At 39.4% G+C, this 24,498-nt stretch overlaps 2 protein-coding genes across 2 annotated transcripts in view; one reads left to right on the top strand and one right to left on the bottom strand.

The window, feature by feature from the left end:
* STX8 (syntaxin 8) overlaps positions 1 to 24,498 on the top strand; it is a 467,623-nt gene that overhangs the window by 180,933 nt on the left and 262,192 nt on the right. The window lies entirely within an intron of this gene.
* Positions 1 to 24,498, bottom strand: part of CFAP52 (cilia and flagella associated protein 52) — a 52,118-nt gene that overhangs the window by 22,143 nt on the left and 5,477 nt on the right. Inside the window, exons 2-8 of the mRNA XM_012761214.2 lie at positions 19,232 to 19,431; positions 18,368 to 18,504; positions 14,825 to 14,953; positions 13,000 to 13,099; positions 11,637 to 11,753; positions 6,531 to 6,631; positions 3,176 to 3,346 (exon numbers count right to left, since the gene is read on the bottom strand). Of these exons, the coding sequence (XP_012616668.1) occupies positions 3,176 to 3,346; positions 6,531 to 6,631; positions 11,637 to 11,753; positions 13,000 to 13,099; positions 14,825 to 14,953; positions 18,368 to 18,504; positions 19,232 to 19,431 (955 nt within the window). The remainder of the gene's footprint in view (positions 1 to 3,175; positions 3,347 to 6,530; positions 6,632 to 11,636; positions 11,754 to 12,999; positions 13,100 to 14,824; positions 14,954 to 18,367; positions 18,505 to 19,231; positions 19,432 to 24,498) is intronic.

The raw sequence follows: 24,498 nt of genomic DNA, 5'->3' as shown, positions 1-24,498 counted from the left end.
CCTGCAAAACTAAGCTTCATATATGAAGGAGAAATAAAGACATTCTCAGATAAGCAAAGTCTCAGAGAATTCACAAAGACAAGACCAGCCCTACAAGAACTACTCAAAACAGTGTTACACATGAACACCATAATAAAAACTCATGAATATAAAAACAACCAAAACCCAAAGATTAAAGGCCAGATAATACAATGGCTCAAGAGAGAAATCAAAGCAACAACATCCAACCCAACAGAATGAACAGTAATCTACCTTACCTATCAGTTCTCTCAATAAATGTGAATGGTTTAAACTCTCCACTCAAGAGACATAGGCTGGCTGAATGGATAAGAAAATACAGGCCAAGTATATGCTGTCTTCAGGAAACACATCTAACCTGCAAGGATGCATATAGACTAAAAGTAAAAGGGTAGAGATCAGTATTCCAGGCAAGTGGAAGCCAAAAGAAGCCTGGCGTGGCAGTTCTAACTTCAGACGATTTAGTTTTTAAACCAACAAAAGTAGTGAAAGACAAAGAGGGTCATTATATAATGGTGAAGGGCACACTTCAACAAGAAGAGATAACAATTTTAAATATATATGCACCCAACTTAGGTGCACCCAGTCTCATAAAGCAAACCTTACTGGATCTAAGCACATGCATTAATAGCAACTCCATAATCACCGGAAATTTCAGCACCCCACTGACGGCACAAGACAGATCCTCCAAACAGAAAATTAATAAAGAAATAATGGACTTAAACAAAACCTTGGAACAACTGGGTCTGACTGACATCTACAGGACATTGTACCCCAAATCCACTGAGTATACGTTCTTCTCATCAGCTCACAGGACATTTTCTAAGATTGACCATATCCTAGGACACAAAGTAAACCTCAAGAAATTTAAAAAAATAGAAATCATACCATGTACCTTCTCAGATCACAGTGGAATAAAAGTAGAAATCAACCCTAACAGAAACTCACATTTCTACACAAAAACGTGGAAATTAAACAACCTCCTACTAAATGATTACTTCATAAATAAAGAAATCAAGATGGAAATAAAAAAATTCTATACTCCTGCACTGCTGGTGGGACTGCAAATTAGTTCAACATCTGTGGAAAGCAATATGGAGATAGCTTAAAGCGATACAAGTGAATCTACCATTTGATCCAGCAATCCCATTGCTGGGCATTTACCCAAATGATCCAATGACACTCTACAAAAAAGACACCTGCACTCGAATGTTTATAGCAGCACAATTCATAATTGCAAGGCTGTGGAAATAGCCCAAGTGCCCATCAATCCAAGAATGGATTAATAAAATGTGGTATATGTATACCATGGAGTACTATTCAGCTCTAAGAAACAATGATGATATAGCACATCTTATATTTTCCTGTTTAGAGCTGGAACCCATACTATTAAGTGAAGTTTCCCAAGAATGGAAAAACAAGCACCACATATACTCACTAGCAAATTGGTATTAACTGAACAGCACCTAAGTGGTCACATAGGTACTACAGTAATAGGGTATTGGGCAGGGGGGAGGGGGGCGAGTATATACATATATAATGAGTGACATGTGCACCATCTGGGGGATGGTCATGCTGGAGACTCAGACTTGTGGGGGGAGGGGGGATATGGGTATTTATTGAAACCTTAAAATCTGTACCCCCATAATATGCCGAAATAAAAAAAAAAAGAAGCACCAGGACCAAACAATTTTACAGATTAATTCTACCAAGCTCCCTAGAAAACCAGTAAGACAGAAAGTAAAGGATCAATTTTCAAATAAAGATTCACCTATTCGGAAAGCACCAGCCATTTTCACTGTGAGAAATATTTGGAAGAACCTAATCACAAGGACTCAGGGAACAAAAACTACAGCTCATGATCTCAAGAACTGAGTTTTTAAAGTCTTGCTGATCTGTAGAACAATGATTTTGAATATTGTAAATTTGAGCTAAATACTGAGGCAATTCAAAGCAAACACTGACCGACTTTGTGAATTGGATCTCCCTGAAGATGAATGTGCTTCAAAAACAAGTGATGGCTCACTGCGACTAAAGTTCTTTTATATCAAACTTCTGATAGTTATTTGTTTTACTTGTTTTGGGTGGGATTTTCCAAGAAATATAACAACTAGATCCAGAAGACCTTTTACATCCACAACCATAAGGTCTCCCAAATATGGAAGGTGCCAAGAGGTACAAAGAAATGACTGGGAAAAAAAGTCTGAAAAAAGGCATTACAGATGCTTCTTGACTTGGGGTAATGTCATGTCTGGATAAACGCATCGTAAGTTGAAAATACTGTAAGTAAAAAAAATGCCTGTAAAGCCTGGGCACGGTGGCTCACACCTGTAATCCTAGCATTCTGGGAGGCCGAGGAAGGAGGATCACTTGAGGCCAGGAGTTTGACAAGAGTGAGACCCAGTCTCTACAAAAAATAGAAAAATTAGCCAGGCATGGTGGCACCCTCCTGTAGTCCTAGCTACTTGAGAGGCCAAGGCAGGAGGATTGCTAGAGCCCAGGAGTTTGAGGCTGCAGTAAGGTATGATGATGCCACTGCACTCTAGCCTGGGCAACAGAAAAAAGAAATTCATTTAATCACCTAACTTATGGAACATCATAGCTTAGCTTAAATGTGCTCAGAACACTCATATTAGCCGACGGTTGGGCAAAATCATCTAACACAAAGCCTATTTTATAATAAAGTGTTGAATATCTCATGTAATTTATTGAATACTGTTTTGAAAGTGAAAAACAGAATGGTTGTATGAGTACTCAAAGTACGGTTCCTACTGAATGAATATCATACTATTGTAAAATTAAAAAATTGCTAAACAAACTATTTGAAGTCAGGGACCATTTGTACGAAGGTTTTCAAGATGCCATTGGGAAAACAGAAAAGTTCTGTCAGGTGTTTACGCTTTCCATGATGGGTTTATTAGAAAAATCAACATTCTAAACAAATCCAAATTTGAATTCAGAAAACTAATGTCACTGTACAATGAAGACAAAAGTCTATTAAAATAATTTATTCTATTAGAAAAATTTAAGGAGAAAAAAGTCATAATTATATCTATAGACGTTCAAAATGCTTAATTACTAATCAAAGATGTTTAATTAATAAAATTAAATTCCCCTGCATCAAATTTCCACATCCTTATTTTCCTCCTCTACTTACAATGGAAAGACAATATCCTCGACAGCTTCAAAGTGACAGGTTGCAATCAGAGTCTCTTTGAAATCTGTGAAGTTGACACGATAAATGTGTGATTCTTCTGTTCCTACAAAAAATTGGTGTCCTTCTCCTCGAAGTGTGATAGAAGTGATGCCGCCTTGTAACTGAATTTTCCTTTAAGGGGAAGCAAAGTGGTAAAGTAGCTTCACTCAACCAGTAAGTATTTACGAACCATCTGAAGATTACAGAGAAAACAAATCAGGAATATCATTTGGAACATGCCCTCGAGGAAGTGACTCAGTTGGAAAGGCAGGAGTTACTCACCAAGGTTGTGCACCCATGGTCGGCAAAGAGAGAGAGGTCAGGATAGGTTAGAGCAGTCGGGGAAGGTTCATCAGTGAGACAACAATCTGAAATGGGTTGCACAACACAGGCAGGATGTGGCTAGAGGGAACATTCCAGGCAGGCATATGGGCACAAATGACCATGGCAACCAAAGTCTTTATTAATTTCATTTCTAAACAATAACACCAAAATCAGGGGAACAAAACGCTTTATGTCAAAGAATGCTGTTATAACCTTATTTAAAAGAGTGAAAAGTTGAAAACAACCTAAATATACAATTCTAATGAAATTGTGAAGTGATCTATATTCTACAGGACATCAACTTCAGAGAATATTTGCCTAGCCTTACTTAAAAGATTATGTAGTATAGGTATATTTTACCATAATAATAAAAAGATTATATAGTGATATTAAAAATGTTTATGATGTTTACATTAAATAAAAAATCAGAATACATAATTTTGTTTATAAAATAAATATAATTATTTCAAAATATGTATGAATAACAAAGATATGAGGAAATAACAAAATGTTAATAGTAGTTATCTTTGCCAGAACCTTTAGGGGTTGTTTTCTCCTCTTCCACATTTCAGATTTCTTCCTCCTCCCCTACAATGAGTATGAATTTCATTTTATTTTTTAAAAAGGGTATATAAATGAATGAGGCCCTAGGAACCCAACCTTGCTCTGCAATTAATTTAGTTTCAACAATAAGAATTCAGTGGATGTTCTTGTGCAAGGAGCCAGCATGGAAAAGACAGTGTTTTAGAGAGATTTGTTTGTTGGTGGGACACAGAACAGTTAAGGAAGAAAAGAAGACTGCAAGTCACATCCCGGCTCCTGCCCTAACTAGCCATTTGTGACTCTGGACAAGTTATCAGAAAGCTTTGCCCTTAGTTTATTCAACCCCAGAATAATTCTTCCTTTACAGGGTTGTGGTGAAGATTAGAGATAATGGAAGTAATGCACACTAGCCCATAGCAGGCAACCAAGGCCAAGAGTTTGTGGCCAGCCTGAGCAACAGAGTGAGACCCCATCTCTATAAAAAAAAATTCAAAAATTAGCTGGATGTGGTGGTATGCACCTGTAGTCCTAGCTACTTGGGAGGATCACTTGAGCCCAGGACTTTGAGGTTGCGGTGAGCTATGACGATGTCACTGTGCTTTAGCTCAGGCAACAAAGCATGACCCTGTCTCAAAAAAATAAAAAATTAAGAAAAGGATAGAGGATAGCCCAATAGAAAAGGAGGTAAAAACATAAATAGGCACTTCACAATGAGGAAGAGCAAATGGCTAATCAGTATGAAAAGATGGTCAACCAAAAAATGTAAATTAAAATCGACAATGACATGTTATTTAAAAAGAAAAAACCATAATAACCTGGAAGGCTTCCAACATTGTTCTTAAGTCACCTCCTCCTCTTATTCCCTTTCATACAAACACAAAACTAGTCTAAGAATATTCTCAATAAGACCTATCTTGACCACTGCATTTAAAATTGCAACCTATCCCCTCCCCTTCTTCAAACCCTAATTCTCCTTAAACTATATCCTACTCCATATTTCTTTTTTTTTTTTTTTTTTTTTTTTTTTTTTGAGACAGAGTCTCACTTTCTTGCCCAGGCTAGAGTGAGTGCCGTGGCGTCAGCCTGGCTCACAGCAACCTCAATCTCCTGGGCTCAGCGATCCTACTGCCTCAGCCTCCCTAGTAGCTGGGACTACAGGCATGTGCCACCATGCCCGGCTAATTTTTTTTTGTATATATATTTTTAGTTAGTCAATTAATTTCTTTCTATATTTTGGTAGAGACGGGGTCTTGCTCAGGCTGGTTTTGAACTCCTGACCTCGAGCAATCTGCCCGCCTCGGCCTCCCAGAGTGCTAGGATTACAGGCGTGAGCCACCGCGCCCGGCCCATATTTCTTCATTTTACTTATCATCCTTTAATAATATGTACTTTCCTTGATTATTTTATTTATTGTTTGTTTCCCCTCCTGCTAGAAGGTGAGAAATACCTCAAGCACCTGGAATAGCACCTGGTACATAGTGAGTGCTCAACACAGATTTCCTTGAATGAAGATGGCTGGTGCTCATTTGTACAGTACATATACTACTACCCCTTCTGGGAGCTAGCAGAGGCCATACAAGCACGTCTAGGCTGTCTGGCTTTTGTTGAAGCCAAGCTGAAACTTGGCCTCCATTCTTCTGTGAAGTGTCTTCCCTGATTGCTCCATCCCAAAAAGATCACTTCCATCTCTGATCTTCTCTACAACAGCCATATAATATTTTACTTTATCTGGACCAGGAAGTTTGTGTTTATATACTATCTTGTCTTGTAATGACTTTTTTCATGTGTATATACCCTATCCCCAATCCAGACTATAAGTTCTGGGAGGACAATGACTGTATCTTATTTTTCTTTATTTTCTCAATAGCATCCAACACATTGGACAATAAGTATTTGTCAGTGGCAATGTATGAAGTTTTATTGAATTTTATTTTAATTAGAGGAGCCATGAAAAGGAAACACAGCACAGTATCCAGCACATAGAATTGATGGGTGAATAATGTTGCTATTTGTACTAAAACTTGTATTTAAATGCATTTACTATTATTCCAGTGCATCTCACATAATAGGCACTTGTTGCATAATAAATTTCATTGAATAAAACAATTTTGAATGTTTAAAATTTGGTTATTTGTTGGATAAGTTTATAACATCATATATCTTTTGTCATGGCTCAATGCGTTAGTTAAATAAAAACTTATGTGTTTAGTAAATGGGCAGTGTCTATCTGGGTAACAGTGGACTACTAGAGTTTGATTCAACATAAGCCTTTGTCTTTTCATTGGTAGAGAAACCACCATCTATTGTGATTCCAACCATTCATTTTAAAAGCAAAATAAAAATCTTTAAACAGATATCACTTTGCCAATATCATTGAGTTGCTGGCTTTAAGTGAATCTCCCTCTAGTGGGTCTCTACTTATCCCAACTCTGTAAGACCCAGAACTTACTTGATGGGTTTGTAGCTGGGGCTTTTACAGAAGACCAGCAATCCGGCTCCAGAGCCCACCAACAAACCCCCCATCTTCAGGCACCTGATAGCCGACACTCCCTAGGGGGAGAAACAGTGTTAAGACAAAGGCCAAATGTTCTTATCATTAGGGGTCAATGCAAGACCTGACACAGGGAGCATGGCCATGGCCATGCCAATGCTGCACACGCTGCGTGGATGGAGTTCATGCAAGTATTGCCCATGATGCACCCCAGGCTAGCCGAGAGGATTCAATGCCAACAATGAGCTTGCATGCCAGGAAGTAGCCTTCCTGGTCCTCCAAGGGGCAAAAATGCTTCACCATTCTTCCTCCCTAAAACCAACTGTGCGTTTTTAATTTATTAAAAATTAACACTTTTATATCCACTCAAATGCAGTCAGAGTAGTAGGCATGCGCACAGCCTCGGCAACGTTAGTCCCATTTTAATTCTTATAAATACAAAGAAACTATATTTAACATCCAAGGAAAGCAGAAAAGACTCCTTATTGTTTGGTGACTGTATTTTCTGGACTAAAGCACCTAGCACAGAATCCTACCAATAGTGGGAAACATATTTGAAATTCAGAGCAGCCTTCAGAGTTTGGGGATGTATGATGCCCATTGTATAGTACCCACTACGCAGTTCTCATTTCAAAATGTGCACGACCAATACTTGATTTTAAAGCATTCAGTAATAATATAGCTAATGGCTTCATAGGTTTGTGTCTTACTGAAGTTCAAATATTATAAAACAAATATTATGTCCTTTCGAGTTGCTTTACACTAATTTAGCCTGTTCTGGCTCAAAAGACATTTCACAGCTGAGGAAAGAAACGAAGGCTCAAGGACATGAAGGCATGGACCAAAATTATGTGCTCCCCGCTCCCACGCCTCACCCCAACTCCAAAAGCGCCACAGCAGGACAACTGGTGGCATGCTTGGCCCATGACAAAACAACACTGGAGTGAATATTCTTAGCATCTGTTTGGGGACTTGGGGAAGCAAGGGATCAAGAGTTCAACGGAGCCTCTAAATTATATATGCGAGATTTCTAAATAAACTTTAAAAAAACCATAGACAATATTGTCGGAGTGCACAGGTTCTGCAGCCAGTCTGCCTGGGTTGAAGGCTCAGCTCTATTATTCACTAGCTAGGAGATCGTCAATGGTATATGCCTCAGTTTCCTCATCTGTAAAGCAGGGATGAAAACGGTACCTATCTCATTGGATTGTTGTGAGGATCGAATGAAGTAACATAGGGAAAGTGCTTTGCACCATGTCAACACATCAGCATTCATTGAGCATGTACTGATTTTTTGTTTGTTCTGTTTTCTATTTTTTAACAGAATAATTTTTAGAGTAGTTTTAGGTTCATAGAAAATTAAACAGATGGTACAGAGATTTCTCAAAAGCCCCTTCTACCAGACACGCAGAGCCTCTTCCATTATCAATCTCCCCCACAAGAGTAGTAGATTTATTACAACTGATAAACCTACTGTGACACATCATTATCACCCAAAGCCCAGAGTATGCATTAGGGTTTCCTCTTGGTGTTGAACATGTTATGGCTTTGGACAAATTAATGACATATTAATATACTTACCATTCTAGAATCATACAGAGTCATTTCCCTGCCCTAAAAATCCTCTGTGCTCTGCCTATTAACCCCTTCCTCCCCGCCAACCCCTGGCAAGCACTGATCTTTTCATTGTCCCCATGATTTTGCCTTTTCCAGAATGTCATACCGTTATAATTACACTAGGTGGCCTTTTCAGATGGGCTTGATCCACTTAGTACTGTGCATTTAAGTTTCCTTCCTTTTCGTGACTTGATAGCTCATTTCGTTTTAGCACTAAATAATATTCCATTGTCTGGGTGTTCCACAGTTTATTCAACCATCCACCCGCTGAAGGACATCTTGGTTGCTTCCAAGTTTTGGTAATTACGAATAAACTTATATAAACATCTGTGTGCAGGCTTTTGTGTGGACCTAAATATTCAACTCCTTTGGATACATACCAAGGAGGAGGACAATTGCTGGATCGTATGGCAAGAATATATTTAATTTTATAAGAAATCACCGAACTATTAATATCTTCCAAAGTGGCTATGATATTATGCATTCCCATTAGCGATGAATAGCAGTTCTGTTGCTCCGCATCCGTCAGCATTTGATGTTGTCAGTTTCCGGATTTTGGCAATTCTAAAAGGTATACAGTGGTATCTCATTGTTGTCTTAATTTGGATTTGGCTGATGACATATATGATATGGAGCATCTTTTCTTATGCCTATTTGCCATCTGTATATCTTCTCTGGTGAGGTGCCAGTTAAGGTTTTGGGCCCATTTTTTAATTGTGTTGTTTGTTTTCTTGTTCTTGAATTTTAAGAGTTCTTTGTACATTTTCGGTAGCAGTCCTTATTCAGATATATCTTTTGCAAATATTTCCTCCCATTCTGTTTTTTTACTTTTCATTATATTGAAAGTGTCTTTTGCAGAGCAGAAATTTTTAATTTTAATGAAGTCCAGCTTATCAATTCTGTCTATCATGGATCACACCTTTGGGATTGTATCTAAAAACTCATCACCAAGCCTTAGGTCATCTAGATTTTCTCCTATGTTATCTTCCAGGAGTTTTATAGCTTGCATTTTACATTTAGGTCTGTGATCCATTTTGAGTTAATTTTTATGAAAGTACAAAATCTGTGTCTTGATTCAATTTTTTTTGCATATATATGGATGCTTAATTGTTTCAGCATCATTTATGAAGAAGACTATTTTCCATTGGATTGCCTTTGCTCCTTTATCAAAGATCTGTTTGGGCCGGGCGCAGTGGCTCACGCCTGTAATCCTAGCACTCTGGGAGGCCAAGGCAGGTGGATTACTTGAGGTCAGGAGTTTGAAACCAGCCTGAGCAAGAGTGAGACCCCGTCTCTACTATAAATAGAAAGAACTTAATTGGCCAACTAATATATATATAGAAAAAATTAGCTGGGCATAGTGGTGCATGCCTGTAGTCCCAGCTACTTGGGAGGCTGAGGCAGGAGGATTGCTTGAGCCCAGGAGTTGGAGGTTGCTGTGAGCTAGGCTGACACCATAGCACTCACTCTAGCCTAGGCAATAAAGTGAGACTCTAAAAAATATCTGTTTGACTGTATTTATGTGGGTATACTTCTTGGCTCTGTATTCTGTTCCATTGTTCTGTTTATTCTTTCACCAACACCACACTGTTTTGATTACTGTAGCTTTATGATAATTCTTGAAGTCAGGTTGTGTCACTTCTCCAACTTTGTTCTTCTTCACTATTGTGTTGCTTATGCCAAGTCTTTCCCCTCTCCTTACAAACTTTAGGATCAGTTTGTCAATCTCCATAAAACAACTTGCTCGGATTTTGATTGAGATTCATTAAATCTATAGATTAAATTGGGAAGAACTGACATCTTGTTTTCGAACTCTTGACCTCAAGCAGTCCGCCCCCCTTGGCCTCCCAGAGTGCTAGGATTATAGGTGTGAGCCAGAACTGACATCTTGAACAGGAAGACTTATGAACAGGAAGACTTCTCTCCACTTAGTTTTTCTTTCATTTCTTTCATCAGAGTTTTATAGTTTTCTTTGTACAGATCTTGCACAAAATGTAATTGATGATTATTATTATCATCATCATTGTCATCATCATCTTCATTTTAGTGCTGTTTGCCTGATAGGCCAATTTTAAACCATTCTAATTCTTTACCTTTCTAAACACAGAGACAATATTGAAGTAGATTTTCAAAATGGGTAACTGCTCAAGATCCCTTGATAGTTAAACCAGACATCTTCAGTGGCACCTCCTATCCCTTCATCCTGCAAGTATTGTTTTCTTTCCACCCATGTAAAAGATGTCTTAGAACCATTGCCTTGTGGAATTTGCCACCAGACCTGAATGCTTAGGAACTAAAGCATTGATAGGAGACTTAAGTGTCAAAGGTGTGGGGCACACAAAGACAGCCAACATCTTTGCTGGAGAGACACTTAGTTCCCAAGTGCTGAGAAGGTACGAAGTATCCAGAGCAGCAATTTTCAAGTGGTGTTCTCTGGAGCCCTTTGGTGGCATCTCAGGAGTTGGAACTGGCAGGGCTCTAAGTCTTGCTCGCCTTTCACCTGATCCACTTTGTTTTTATCTGTTTAATATACTGGAATTCCTCTCCTAACAATAATTCGAAAAACTGCACTTGAAAAGCTACACTTCAGTCTCTTGTAGAATTATTTCTAAACTCTTCTCTACCTATGTTGTAGCTTTCCCCCCTTTCTATAGATCTCCTTAGAAGTTTGAATATTAAATGATTAAGAAAACTCTGACATTTTCCCAGGAACATGGCGCAACATTACAAAGTTTCTTCTGAGTATCTGCTAAGTGGAAAAGTATCTATGCTTAGTTAGAGCCATCTGTTCTGTTATCAGAAATGAGATAGGCAGGTGCAGAACCTAGCACAAGCTTTCAAATTCAAAGTGTAGTAGAAACAGCCCTGGTAACTTTCTGGGGTGATGGAAACAGCAGCACTCGTTATATAAAATTATCCTTTGAAGGTAAGCTTTTTATTTTTGGTTTTAAATATCAAACTTCTCACTGGTCTATTAACCAGAATTGTTAGGAACTTTGTAAATATAAACAATTGACCACTTTTAGGTCTTGTTCATGACTTATCACGCCAACTGAGGCTGAAATCTAAGATCTAGTTATCAGAGCAGAAAAAAAATTATCTATAAAGTCTTATAGAGCAAAGAGCATACTTCTCTTACCTATGGTGACTGAGCTGGAATCCACGTGGTTCCAAATGACAAAGCCACAGGCCCTATGCTTTGAAAAGATGAAGTAAAGTGTGGGTCTGATTCCCTAATTCGGGACACCTAGAATTGTCACTGCCCTGAATGAAAACCAGAGATGAGAGCCTAGAGAACTAGCCAATGCACCTTACAAATTTAGGTGTGGCCTGGGGTCCATGAGGGACTTTTTCTTTTTCCCACAGACTCTTTCTTAATTAAAGTCTGTGCAGCCAGCGGCAGGAGGATAATGGCAGGCAGTGCAGATAGCCACGATCTCTACTCACCAGACTGAACTTGTCCTTCGCGGGCCCAGTGTCTGCGAGCAGTTTAGTCCTCGGGTTCATTTTTAGAATATCACCAGTTGTGGTGCCAAGGTAGAAAAAACTATCATCGCCAGCCATCTGGGGAAGAGGGAAAAAGAAACCCGAGGGTCTGTATTTCCTCAGTGATGTTCATGAGCCCCTGATCAGGAATGAGATGGGCTTTCTCTGAAACCTCAGGAAGACTTACAAAGACATTCGTGGCTACTTCTATTTCCCCAGACTCTAAGATGGGTCAGTATGGTTCTGAGGGGCCACACAGAGAACTAGAGGAAGTTATCCTGTTCATTTCACTTGAAACCTATTTGGGTCTGATGTTAACACAGATACTTCGCCACTTCTAACTCCTGACACCTCCAAAGGGGTCCTAGGATGAAGGTGTGCTCCTCCAAAGAGGATATGCATTTCTTTTATCTGGTATTTTCCAAAGTCTATATTCATAAAATGGCTATGCATTAAATGAGAGAAATAAGTCAATGGAGAATGAAGATATATAGGTTGAGTATCCATAATCTGAAAATTCAAAATCGAAATGCTCTGAAATCTGAAACTTTTTGAGCACTAACGTGACACTAAAAAGAAAATGCTCATTGCAGCATTTCAGATTTCAGAGTTTTGGATTAGGGCTGCTCAACTGGTAAGTCTAATGCAAATATTCCAAAATCTGAAAAGGTCAAAAATCTGAAACACTTCTGGTCCCCAAGCATTTTGGGATAAGGGATATTCAACTTGCATGTATGAGCGTATGAATCCACATTTAAAATATATTAGTAATTTCTCTTTATGGAAGATATTGCATTTCAACAATGATTTTCATTGTCAGAAACTTTATTTCCAGGGGCAGAAATAAAATCAGTGGCATAAAGATGTGCTTTGGGCTCTGAGTGCCACCTGGCTACGCTGCTTTCCTCCAGGTGAGGCAGGCTTTGGATGTCTAATGACAGCCTAGATCCTAGCAAAACAAGACCTACCTGTGGAGCCTAGCTGTGCAGGGGCGGGGAACTTGTGGCCCTGGGATTTGTTCTGTGAAGTTTGGATTCGGTCGAGGGGCCGCACTTGGGAATCCAGAGGGCCAAATGTGGCCTTGAGGCCTCAGGTTCCCCACTCCTGTTAACAACTCCTAAGTGAGCTCCGGAGGTGAGACTCTCCCTCACCTGTGCTTCTTCAATCTACCTGCCATATGTCCATGTCTCACCTTCCTATCTCCAGCCCAGTGTACACACACACACACACACACACACACACACACACACACACCCCTTGGTCAGTATTGTTAACAGGAGCACATATTATAGTCACTTAAAATAATACTGGAAGTAATACTTACTCCAACACTTATGACTATTCTTTTTGTCTGTCCCGTTTGGCACTCTGTTGGCCAGATTTTTCTATTTGGAAGATCCAGTTCCCATACTCGAATTGTCCCACTATTAAAAAAAAATTCACACTCAAGGCCGGGCATGGTGGCTCCATGCCTGTAATCCCAGCACTTTGGGAAGGAGAAATGAGACCAAGCAACTAAAAGTTAAATAAAGTTAGCATCTAACACAGGACTTGACATATGGTTGGTATTTAATCATTGTATGTCAAATTAATCTGAATTCATAATTGTCTAAAAATATCAAGGTCAACATCACAGTCAAAGGCTTTAGCGAATATCTTAAGGAAGAAAAGATTAATTTAAAAATATATCAAGTTCAGATTTCCTCTGATTTTTCTTTAGCCCCTAAGAGTTATACACTCAATAAATATTTTGAATCTACTTTCCAAATTTAAAAAAAAAAAAAAAAGAGCTTTTCCATGGCTTTCCTGGTAATGTCATCTGGATGCTGAAATACTGGAATTTTCAGGACATGTCATGGGGGTAAAATAATGGACTACATGAAATTGGGACCACGATGGAGAACCCAGCATTTATAAGCACCATATCTGAAATCTTACTTAAGATAGTGAACTTTCTCAGTTATCAGGGTTGCATGAAATTGAGCGAATTTAGAATATAGATTGCCCTAACATTTTTGGGGTGTAAAATTCAACTTTTGACACCCTCCTGGAGAAATGTTGTCCATGGCCATTCGAATGGACCAATGCCTGCAGCGCAAGCAGCTGCTGGGGAGCAGAGAGAGAGCCATGGAACAAAGGCTCGGTCAAACCACTCTGTAAACCTGAAAGGAGTTGAAGAGCTTCACAGTCGCTGGTAGCCTCAGCAGATAGAGTAGGACATGGCCAGTTGCTTTAGCATTAGAGTGTCATTCTACTAAGATTGCTTGGCAGGGGCTGGCTTTCAGGTGGCCAGTTAGTTTCCTGGCCTCTGAATGAATCCTTCCTCATAATTAGCCATGGAACAAATGCACGCTGCATGTCATGAGGTGGAGATGGGAAACAACATAGATGTAGAAAAGCACAGATTCTCTTCTCTGGCTAGAAAAGTAACCAACAATGTGTACTTTTCACAGATGGGTGACCACAGGTGGGTGGAAAAGAACAATTTCACCCAACATATACTTCAACCCTCCATTTTCAGATTTCTCACCTTTGAACACGTGTACAACATGAAAAGGGATGCAGTTATACATGTTTAACCTTTCCTTCAAACTCCAAACAGGGCTCTAATTAGTCAATCTGTAAATTAATTCATTCTCTTAGACAGGTGCTGGCCTCTGTTCAGATATTCAGCCGGGTCACCATTAGCTGGTTAAAGCTGACCCTACCGGAAATCTTCTATGGCTAACAGTCTAAGTATTTGAAACTTCCTGGCACAGTTAATTTGCAAACTATCATTTTATGAGACCTAAATCAAGATCAGGCGCTAAGAAACATCAACCAGTAAGTGAATCTTTGCCACCGTGTAAACTATTTTGTGAGCACTGATTGGAGGTAATGTGTTTCCAGTAACAAATAAAAACTCAAGATGAGTTTAGCAGGTAAGCAGAATCTTTTCAGTGGTAATCACAGAATTTTTTAAATAATCATATATAAAATATTACTTTCAGCTAAAGGAACTTTTAATAACTACAAAATCATGAAAATTATGATATAAGATATCCATCCAGGACTAAAGACATGTTCTCCCAGATTGGAATGACCTTGTTTTCTGTCCAAGAAAATACAGTGATTTATGAGTTCTGAGAACTCTGATGGCAGACACATACTTGCCGGCAGTCACAAACATCTCATCTCGGCACCTCGAGAAGACCACCGTGGTGGCATTCCCAACATTGAGGCCGGCAGCAGGACTGCCGCAGATGGCATCTCTCTTAGCTATGCTCCACACCACCACACTGCCAAAACAAAAGGGGTAAAAAAATAATCAGGGAAAAGCAGGCTTTCAAAATATGAAACAAATATTTCAGCTCAGTGGTTCCGGAAAAAACAGAAACAAAACAGGTTACTTACAAATGAACAACAAAATTACACTGACCAGCCCCCACCTCCAGACATCTACTCAATCACACTGGATATTAGAAGACAAATGGGTGACACTTAAAAAGTTTTGAAGAAAAATGATTATGAGGCTGGAGACCAGTGAGCCCATCAAATCAGGTCCGATGCTAAAACAAAGACATTTTCAGACGTGCAAGGCTTTAAAGTTTACCACCCATTTACCTGATGTAAAAATTTTCCTTGGGGAAGTATTCCAGTTTTTTTAAAAAAGGAATGCAATGAAGAGGACAACCTAAGGCAGTGTTCTCAAACTTGAACGTGCATCTGAATCAGAATCAGAATTACTAAAACAGAGACTGCTACCTATACCCCATTCCTAGAGTTTCTGAAACAGTACATGGGATCTGAGGATCTGCTTTTCTTGCAAATCCCATGTGATGTGGGTGCTACAGGTCCAGGGACCACACTTTGAGAAGCACTGCTTCAAGTCTACATTTCCTTCTTTCTGGGTGTAACCATACAACTCAGTCCTAAACTGAATAGTGGTTAGGATTATTAAAAAATGCTGGGCAGAGGGTATTGTGTTAAACATTTGAATCAAAATATTTCAAGAAAAAGAAGGAAAATGTTACAAACCTAGTTGATGTAAAAACATGTCTATCTTTATAATTACTAACTTTGTACATATAAAATGTATTATGACAGGTGGTCTAAAATCAAAGTATAACCAAGATCACTATGGATGGGAAAATAGGAGCCATAAATTCTTCTTTTTTCATAGTAAGAAACTGATAGATACCATCTAAAGTGGAGAAATTGAGAAACAAACCACTTAAAAAGTTGAAATGATAACTAGATGATGAACCAAAAACTAACCACTGTTAAAACAAAGTGCCTCATACTCAAGAGAAATGGAAACATATGTCCACACAAACTCTCATACATGAATGTTCATAACACCATTGTTAATAATAGCTTAAAGTATTACCCGAAAATAAAAATAAAAAAAAATTTTTTTAAATAGCTTAAAGTAGAAAAGACCCAAAAGTCCATCAATTGATTCATGGTTAAAGAAAATGTGGGAGACACATACAATGGCATATTATTTGACAATAAAAAATGAAGTACTGGTACATGCCACAAATGGATGAACTTTGAGAACATTATGCTAAGTGGAAGAGGGCAGTCACAAAAAGCTATATATTGTATGATTCCAGTTCTGTGAAATGTCTAGAATAGGCAAATCTATAGAGATAGAAAGTAGATTAGTGGTTGCCTGGGCATGGGAGAAGGAGGAATGAGGAGTGGCTGCAAATGGGTAAGGGTGTTGAAAATATTCTAACATTGACTGTGATAATGGTTACAAACCCTGTGAATGCACTAAAAACCACTCAACTGTACAGTTTGAATGGGTAGGTTTTCTGGCATGTGAAATAAATCTCAATAAATCTGTAGAAAAAATTCAAGTGAATTGAGAAACCTCTCTCTCTCATGAGGGAGATGTGAGAGGTGTCATTTTGGATCCTTTTGCATAATAGGAAAACACATACATTTATATGTAAACCATGGCCAGGTATAGCTTTAATTTTTCAAAAGCCATTTTAAATTTTAAAAATAAACAGAGGGCACGAACATAGAGAGTTGGCCAAATAGACTCCACACATCTGTACAGTGGAATACCATGCAGTCCTTGCCAAGAATGAGATATATTCTTATGAGTACATATATGGGAGATGTTCTTAGTGTAAAGTTACTCAAAAATCAGGTTGCATTACAACATAGATAGCATAATGACACCAATACAAACAAGTTTCATAAACAGATTACAAAATATAGAAGTCTGTAGAATGTTCACTACAGTTGGCAGCTTCTCTCCTGTCTCCCCGCCTCTGTGTAGAAGTTTGGTGGTTTGGGTGGGATGGACCCTTCCTGCACGTTCAGGGTTGACCCCTGACTACCCAAACCAATGAGTACAACCCCTCCTCCTCAGCACAGGGACTAATTCAGGCACAAGCACATTGCGTTTTCCCAGTACAGCAAGGTTTGTTTCCCTTTCTTTCTTTTGACTTCTCAATATTCCCCACGTTTTTGCAAGCAAATTTCAAATCAAGCCTAAAATCAAGCGTAAAAATGCAGAGGAAGTTAACAGTTTTTCCAGATTTACCTTGGTTAAAGGACCACTTTTCTCCCCAAAGGCCTAGTCTGGTGGTGGTGGGATGGGGCTGGCCTAATGGCCAAGCTCCAAGAGTCTCAGGATTTTAACAATCTTACCAGGTGATTTTAATATGCACTCAAGGTTGAGAATAACTGCTTTCAGTTGAGCTAAGAATATTAATAGGAGATTTCTTTATATGTTTCTTATCAAAAACAGTTCAGTGGTGACAGCCCAGGGAAAGTGTGAATACTTATGAATGTAGTAAAGGAGGAAATCTCATGAAAATTTTGTTGACTTTCTATGTCGTAAGAGAAGAACTGTCAATATATAACTATACATAAGTGTAAATTTCTTTTGCAATAAACCTGTGAAACTCAAATAAGAAAACATACGTAAAAGTATGAAGTAGCAAATCTTACACAAACCTCAGGTGTTATTATTTTTGTTCTGCACATGATGTTCCTTTAACATTTACATAGGAACATGTACTGCATTGGTTGTTATTCCTAATGTAATGCTTTTAAATATATGCTTTGTTTGCAGTTTCATTTGTCTGTGTTCTATGCCTACCAATTTGTGAGTTAACTCAAGGGCAACAATCATGTCTCAGAGAGGCAAGTTAAAAATGCCACATCTGGAATTGCACTGCCAGGGTTTGTCTCCCAGCTCTGCCACGTACCAGCTGGTGACTTTAGTTCCTTATCTGCCATCCGGCATCAATAGCTTCCACCTCCTGGAGTTGTTGTGGGGCTTAAACTAGGTAATGGAATCAAAATGTTCAGCACACGCCTGCCACATAATAAGCGCTTAAAAAATTTAGCTGCTGTCTTTAATGACGACGATGATGACAATGATGATGATGATGATGTCTTTCTTTTACAGGAATGGGTCTTGGATTTAGCTGGACATTAGAATCACCCTGGAAGATTTTTTATTGATCTAGCATAGTTGTACATATTTGGGGGGTACATTTGATATTTTGATATCTGTATCCAATGCATAATGATCAAATCAAGGTAATTGGGATATCTATCAGCTCAAATACACTGACATACAAATACAGATGGGCCAATAGAGATCATTACAGGGGAGAAGATTCTTAACACTTCTGGAAATATACTTGGCAGGAAATAAGTAAATACTTTTAGTTCATTACCTTCCATCATCTGGGCCTCCTAGTGATACCAAGTACAAATCATTTGGTGAAAAGGCCAGAGCTTCAATTTTGCCCTTGTGAAGTGACAGTCGAGCAATCAGCTGCCTTTTTTTGTAATCCCACAAAATGATATCTGCCTGGAGGCAAGAATACAATGTTAGATCATAGACAGGCTTTAAAAGAATCTGAGGAGATACTCACCCTTTTTGCTGAAAAATAATCAGTAATGTCACTTTCCTATTTTTTTTTTTTTTTTGGAAAGATACCAAGACAGAGCCTAGCTCTGTTGCCCAGGCTGGAGTGTGGTGGCATGATCATAGCTCACTGTAGCCTCAGACTCCTGGGCTCAAGTGATCCTCCTGCCTCAGCCTCCCGAGTAGCTTGGACTACAGATGCACACCACTATGACTGGCTAATTTTTAAATTTTTTTGTAGAGATGGGGGAGTGCTGGCGGGTGGTCTCACTATATTGCCCAGGCTGGTCTCCAACTCCTGGCCACCAGCAATACTCCTGCCTTGGAGTGCTGGGATTACAGGCGTGAGCCACTGCGCCTGGCCTAATGTCACTTTTCTAGAAATTAGATTATGTTTTACAAACATGACAGCAACAAAATGGAAACAGTTTTAAGCAGGGACTTTTGTTTGTGAGTAGTATCAGTCAGGAGCTGCAACTTCTAATGTGAAAACATCAGATTCCTTCACTCTCAGCCTGAGAGGATGTAACGAGTTAAAAGAGAAGTCAAGAAGAAGAAGAAGGAAGGCTAAAGCACATGGCAGCACAGAGCTAACAACCTACAGTAAGACAGTCCTTCTAGGGAGACACCCCTAAATCTGTTCACAATGAGTTATTTTCACTTTGTTCACCTTGAACCCCATGAATGTGACTTGTCCGGAGGCGATGTAATCTCCCTTCGGGGAGATGGACAAACAGGAGACGTTGTTCTTATGGCCGTGCAGGAAATTCTGCTCTTGGGTATTTATTGCCTGAATGAGGATTGTGCAACCCAGAGGATAAATCAGATGCTCTTGGTCAGGATGGCATTTGAGGCCATGGGGCACATGTCCTAAAAGAGAGAGATTAAAAGTAATAATAATCAGGTGCGGAAGTGGCTGGTAATTTTTTATTTGAGTACAAAACACAACTCTTTTGAAATAAACCTTAGTTCAATTGAAATAGGTTGGGGGTAATGGCAATTTTATTCCACTGACAAGAAGGTTGGTCTAGTACATGGCTTCTTGGACTTCAATGTGCATTAAGACCCTGAAGAATCCTGTTAAAAAGCAGATTCTGAGTTCAGGTTCTGGGGTGGGGCTGAGATTCTGCATTTCTAACAAGCACCCAAGTGATTCTGGTGCTGGTCTGGAACCTCAGTTTGGACAACAAGGTGGTGGGGCAAATTCTTGTAGCCTGAGCACAGGGTACGTGCACAGGCATAGGGAGAATGTGAATCTACCACCTCGGGCGAACATTTGGTAAAGATAAAAATTTGGCTTATTTTACTTAGCAGAGCATAATGTCCTCCAGGTTCATCCACATTGTTGCAAATGACATAATTTCCTTTTAAGGCTGAATAATATTACATTGTATTTATGTAACACATTGTCTTCATCCATTCATCTGTTGATGGATGCTTAGATTGTTTCCACATTTTGGCTGTTGTGACTAATGTTGCAATTAACATGGAGGTGCAAATATCTCTTCAAGATACTGATTTCATTTCTTCTGGATATATACCCCAGGTTGGATTGCTGGATCACATGGTAGCTCTACTTTTAATTTTGGGGGGGGGAACCTCCATGCTGCCTTCCATAAAGGCTGTACCAATTTACATTCCCACCAACAGTGCACAAAGGTTCTCCTTTCTCCACATCCTCACCAACACTTGTTATCGTTTGTGTTTTTGATAATAGCCATTCTAAACAGGCGTGAGGTGATATTTCATAGGGGCTTTAATGATGATTAGTGGTGTTGAGCAACTTTTTATATACCTGTTGGCCATTTGTATGTGTTCTTTTGAGAAACATCTATTCAGGTCCTTAGCCCATTTTTTAATGAACCTGGAGGACATTATGCTAAGTGAAGTAAGCCAGACACAGAAAGACAAATACTGCATTTTCTCACTTGTACGTGGAATCTAAAAAGGCCAAATTTATAAAAACAGAGAGTAGATGGTGGTTGCTGGCAGCTGATAGGAGGGGGAAATGGGGAGGTGTTGGTGAAAGGGCACAATGGTTGCCCTCAGTTATGCAGGATGGGTGAGTTCTGGAGACTTAATGGGCAGCATAGTGACTACAGTTATGTAATAATATTGCATTGCATACTTGAAGCTTGCTAAAAAGTTGATATTAAGTGTTCTCATCGCACACAAGAAATGTAATTATATGAAGCAAATATGTTAATTAGCTTGATTGTGGAAATCATTTCACAATGCATACATATATCAAAACGTTATGTTGTATACCTTAAATCTATATAATTTTTATTTGTCAAGTATATCTCAATATAATCGAGAGGAACTTTTTTTAAATTTTGGGTTTCAGCTCTAAGTGACCCCCAGGCAGGCTGAAGAGCCTGGGACCTCTCACAGTGAGATGTCTTTGCTCAGGCAGAAACCATACTTCAAATATTTGCCAAGAACCATCTCGACAATTATAAACCCTTGTAATATGTTTTAATATGAAACAGACATAGATCCTCCCTTACTACTCATCTTTTGTCAGAATTTTTTTTTTTTTGGTTAATCTTCATATTTATTTTATAACATAAACTTCAACGTCAGCTTGACTAGTTAAAAATCATGTTTGTACTTTTAGTGAGATTAATGTAGGGATAAGGCAAAAAAAGGAACATGGAGACAGCCTGAGCACAGCGCTCCTGGCCAATACCAGACCCTCACCACCCTGAACAAGGAAGTCGCCAGCAAGTCGCTGGCCCATGACCACGCAAGGATTGATACGTCACAAATTGTTTGCACTCATCTTTGTGTGACAGCAATTTTATGATGAACCTTTATGGCCTGATCACAAGACAATGCTGGTCACGTTTGGGGTTTGTAAACATTTAAAAAAATGTTACTATTGTCCCATAAGGGGTCCCCCTCCTACTCGAGAAAGGATCCCTACTCTGTCTGTGGAGTTAGATCTGTTGTCTGTCTCTGCCTCAAAGGATATAAAACGTTTTTATAGCTAATTGGCTTGCTCTCGAATTCATGCCTGCAAGAAGCCAAGAACCCACTTGGCCAGTTTAGGGGGGCTTTCCTCCCTTCATTGGGGCACCCCCTGCATCATCCTTCTGACAACCCAGATAGGACAAAGAGAGACATAACCTTCACACTGGAACTCCAAATTAAGACCACATGGCATTATTCAGAGCCCCCTAGATGGGAGAACCTCCCTTTGTCTAGTTTGGTTTGATAATCTTGTGTTCTTTTGGTTCTTTTGTCTTCTTTCATTCTCACTGCAATTTCTGACCTGAGTGTTCCTCTCAATTTCGGACAAGGAAGGGAGGTGGCTGCGGGGCCTCTGATTTGATAGGCGATTTGTATGTTCCCCTGGTCTGGGTGTCCCAGACTACTGCTCCCTGGTCACATCTTTAGCAGCTTGCCCCACCAGTCCATCTTTTTCTAGCTCTGTTCTTGGGACTTTCTTTCTGAATTGGAGCTGTGGTCCCTGAACCCGGGGCTGGGGACTGGTACCAGTCCGTGGCCTGTTAGGAACTGAGTGCACAGCAGGAGATGAGCGGCAGGCAAGCAAACGAAGCTTCTGTATGTATAGCCTCTCCCTCTCGCTGGCATCACCTCCTGAGCTCAGTCTCCTGTCAGATCAGCCTCAGCATTAGATTCTTACAGGAGCCCGAATCCTACTGTAAACCGTAAACTGCGAGGGAGCTAGGTTGTGTGCTCCTTATGAGAAGCTAATGCCTGATGCTCTGAGGTGGAGCTGAGGCGGTGATGCTAGCGCTGGGGAGCGGCTGCAAATGCAGATTATCATTAGCAGAATTGTTTGACTGCACAATAAATGTCATGTGCTTGAATCATGCTGAAACCATCTTCCCCCCATCTCCACCCTCATCCGTGGAAAAATTGTCTTCCATGAAACAAGTCCCTGGTGCCAAAAGGGTTGGGGACTGCTGAATTAGAGGATATAAACTCATTCTATCACCTAACTATGGCTCCCCTGGTAACAGGGTGGCAGGGGGTTACCAAGCCATAAAGATTCCAGTGGTTGGCAGACCTCGGGTGACCCCAGCCTTGGGAGTTGGTGGGGATTTTCTCCTGCACCAAGCCGGAGTCCAATCATTCCCTTTTTTTTTTTTGTTTTTTTTACTTCCTCTCCTCAGTTTCTTGTGTTTTGGATTGTGCCCCACTGACCTGTCTTGCTCTTTAGTTCATAAATGCATGATTGTGCTTATTGCATTACTGCATTTATAATCTCTGCTTGGGCCATTTGGGCCATTGTTTCTATTTTGTGTAGGGCAGGGCACTTTTCCTTGTTTACTGTGAAATTCTTTTTCCTTTTGTTTGGAGAGATTCTGTGTTGTGGTGGCTCTGGGACCCCAGAGCCACGTTGCTTCGGTGACCCCAATGTGAAAGCTGAAACAGGCCACACGCCCCCTGTGGGTGCCCCAGGGTTTTCAGCATTTGGAAAAGGGATCCTCATGGATTAGCTTAACCCTGGATCTGAGATAGGCACTTGCATTAGCAGCCAGTCCTGAATTTGTCTCATTCTTACTGAAGACCGAGCCACCCTGCGCCCTTTGTCAGCATTTTCCCTGCTACCTCTGTCATACTAATTTCCAAGGACCTATCTCTGCCAGCCTTGAAGGTGAGATGTATCAATTTCCCCAGCAGCAAGCCAGTTATCATTCCTTGGGTTGTTTGCTTCACCATTGTGAGGAATTGCCACTTGGGCAATCAGCAACGAAAAGTTTTACTTTTGCTATATTACTATCACTACACGGATCAGTGATACGCAGCTAGGACTCTTAAGCTCCAGTTTTATCTTTGGTTTCTTAAGTGAGCTGGGTCTGTAATTCGTTTGACGTGCTTGGGATTTCAAAAACCTCTCTGTTATCTGTCTCTGTCTCAATAAACTTTTTGGTACTAATTGGCTCACTCTCAAATTCTTTCTGGTGGGAAGCCAAGAACCCACCTGGTGAGCTGGGGGGCTTTTCTCTCCGCTGGGGCACCCCCTGCATCAAGATGGTATTAAGTGTATAGATTAAAGAAGAATAATTTTTATAATAATAAACCTCCTTTCTAAAAACATGGTATGTTTCTCCATGTCTTTCCTTTTATGTCTTCCAGTAGCATTTTTCAATTTTTTAATTATTATTTTTTATTTTTTAAAGCCAGTCAAATTTAGCAGTGGGGGGTTGAATACCAACTTTAGTGACACTAATGTTAATAAGTTCTGATATCAATTTTTATTTATAAATATCTCACATATTTCTTATTACATTTATTTCTGTCTTTTGTTTAAGACAGTGGCTTGCTATGTTTCCCAGGCTGATCTTGAACTCCTGGGCTCAAGAAATCCTACCGTCTCAGCCTCCCAAGTAGCTGGGATTACAGGTGTGTGTCACTGTGACTGGTGTATTCCCCAGTTTTAAAAAATTTTTATTGTTCCCATTTCCTTCCCCATAAAAAGAGTCATAAATATTTATTAATATAGTCTTCTGATTTTTAAATTAATCATTATTTTATATTTAATTCCCTATGGAATTTATTTTGGTATATTATGTGATTCCTATAGCTAAATGGATATTTTTGCTCAAATGGCCAAATGTAGTTATTGAGCATATGATTCATTTTAATTATGAGCATTCTTTTTTTATACAGTAAGTCCTTATAATACCAAGGTTTGTGTTTTAGGGACACTCTATTCCTTCTAAAAATATATTTATTTTTTCTAACTGCAGACTCCTTATAAACAATCGTATGGCTACTCATATGGAAAAAATGAAATTAGATCCCTACTTCACACCATACACAAATAACACCAAATCAAAGATCTAAATGTGAAAACAAGACAATGTATATACAAGGTATAGGAAGTGACTTTCTAACCATGATGCAAAATCATTACAGAAAAAGCGGATATATTTATCTGGTTGTGTTAAAAATTAAAAA

Source organism: Microcebus murinus, chromosome 18 (assembly GCF_040939455.1).
Source record: "Microcebus murinus isolate Inina chromosome 18, M.murinus_Inina_mat1.0, whole genome shotgun sequence".
NCBI lineage: Eukaryota > Metazoa > Chordata > Mammalia > Primates > Cheirogaleidae > Microcebus > Microcebus murinus.
The sequence above is the reverse complement of the archived record's forward strand: the minus strand, read 5'-3'. Positions and strand labels throughout refer to the sequence as shown.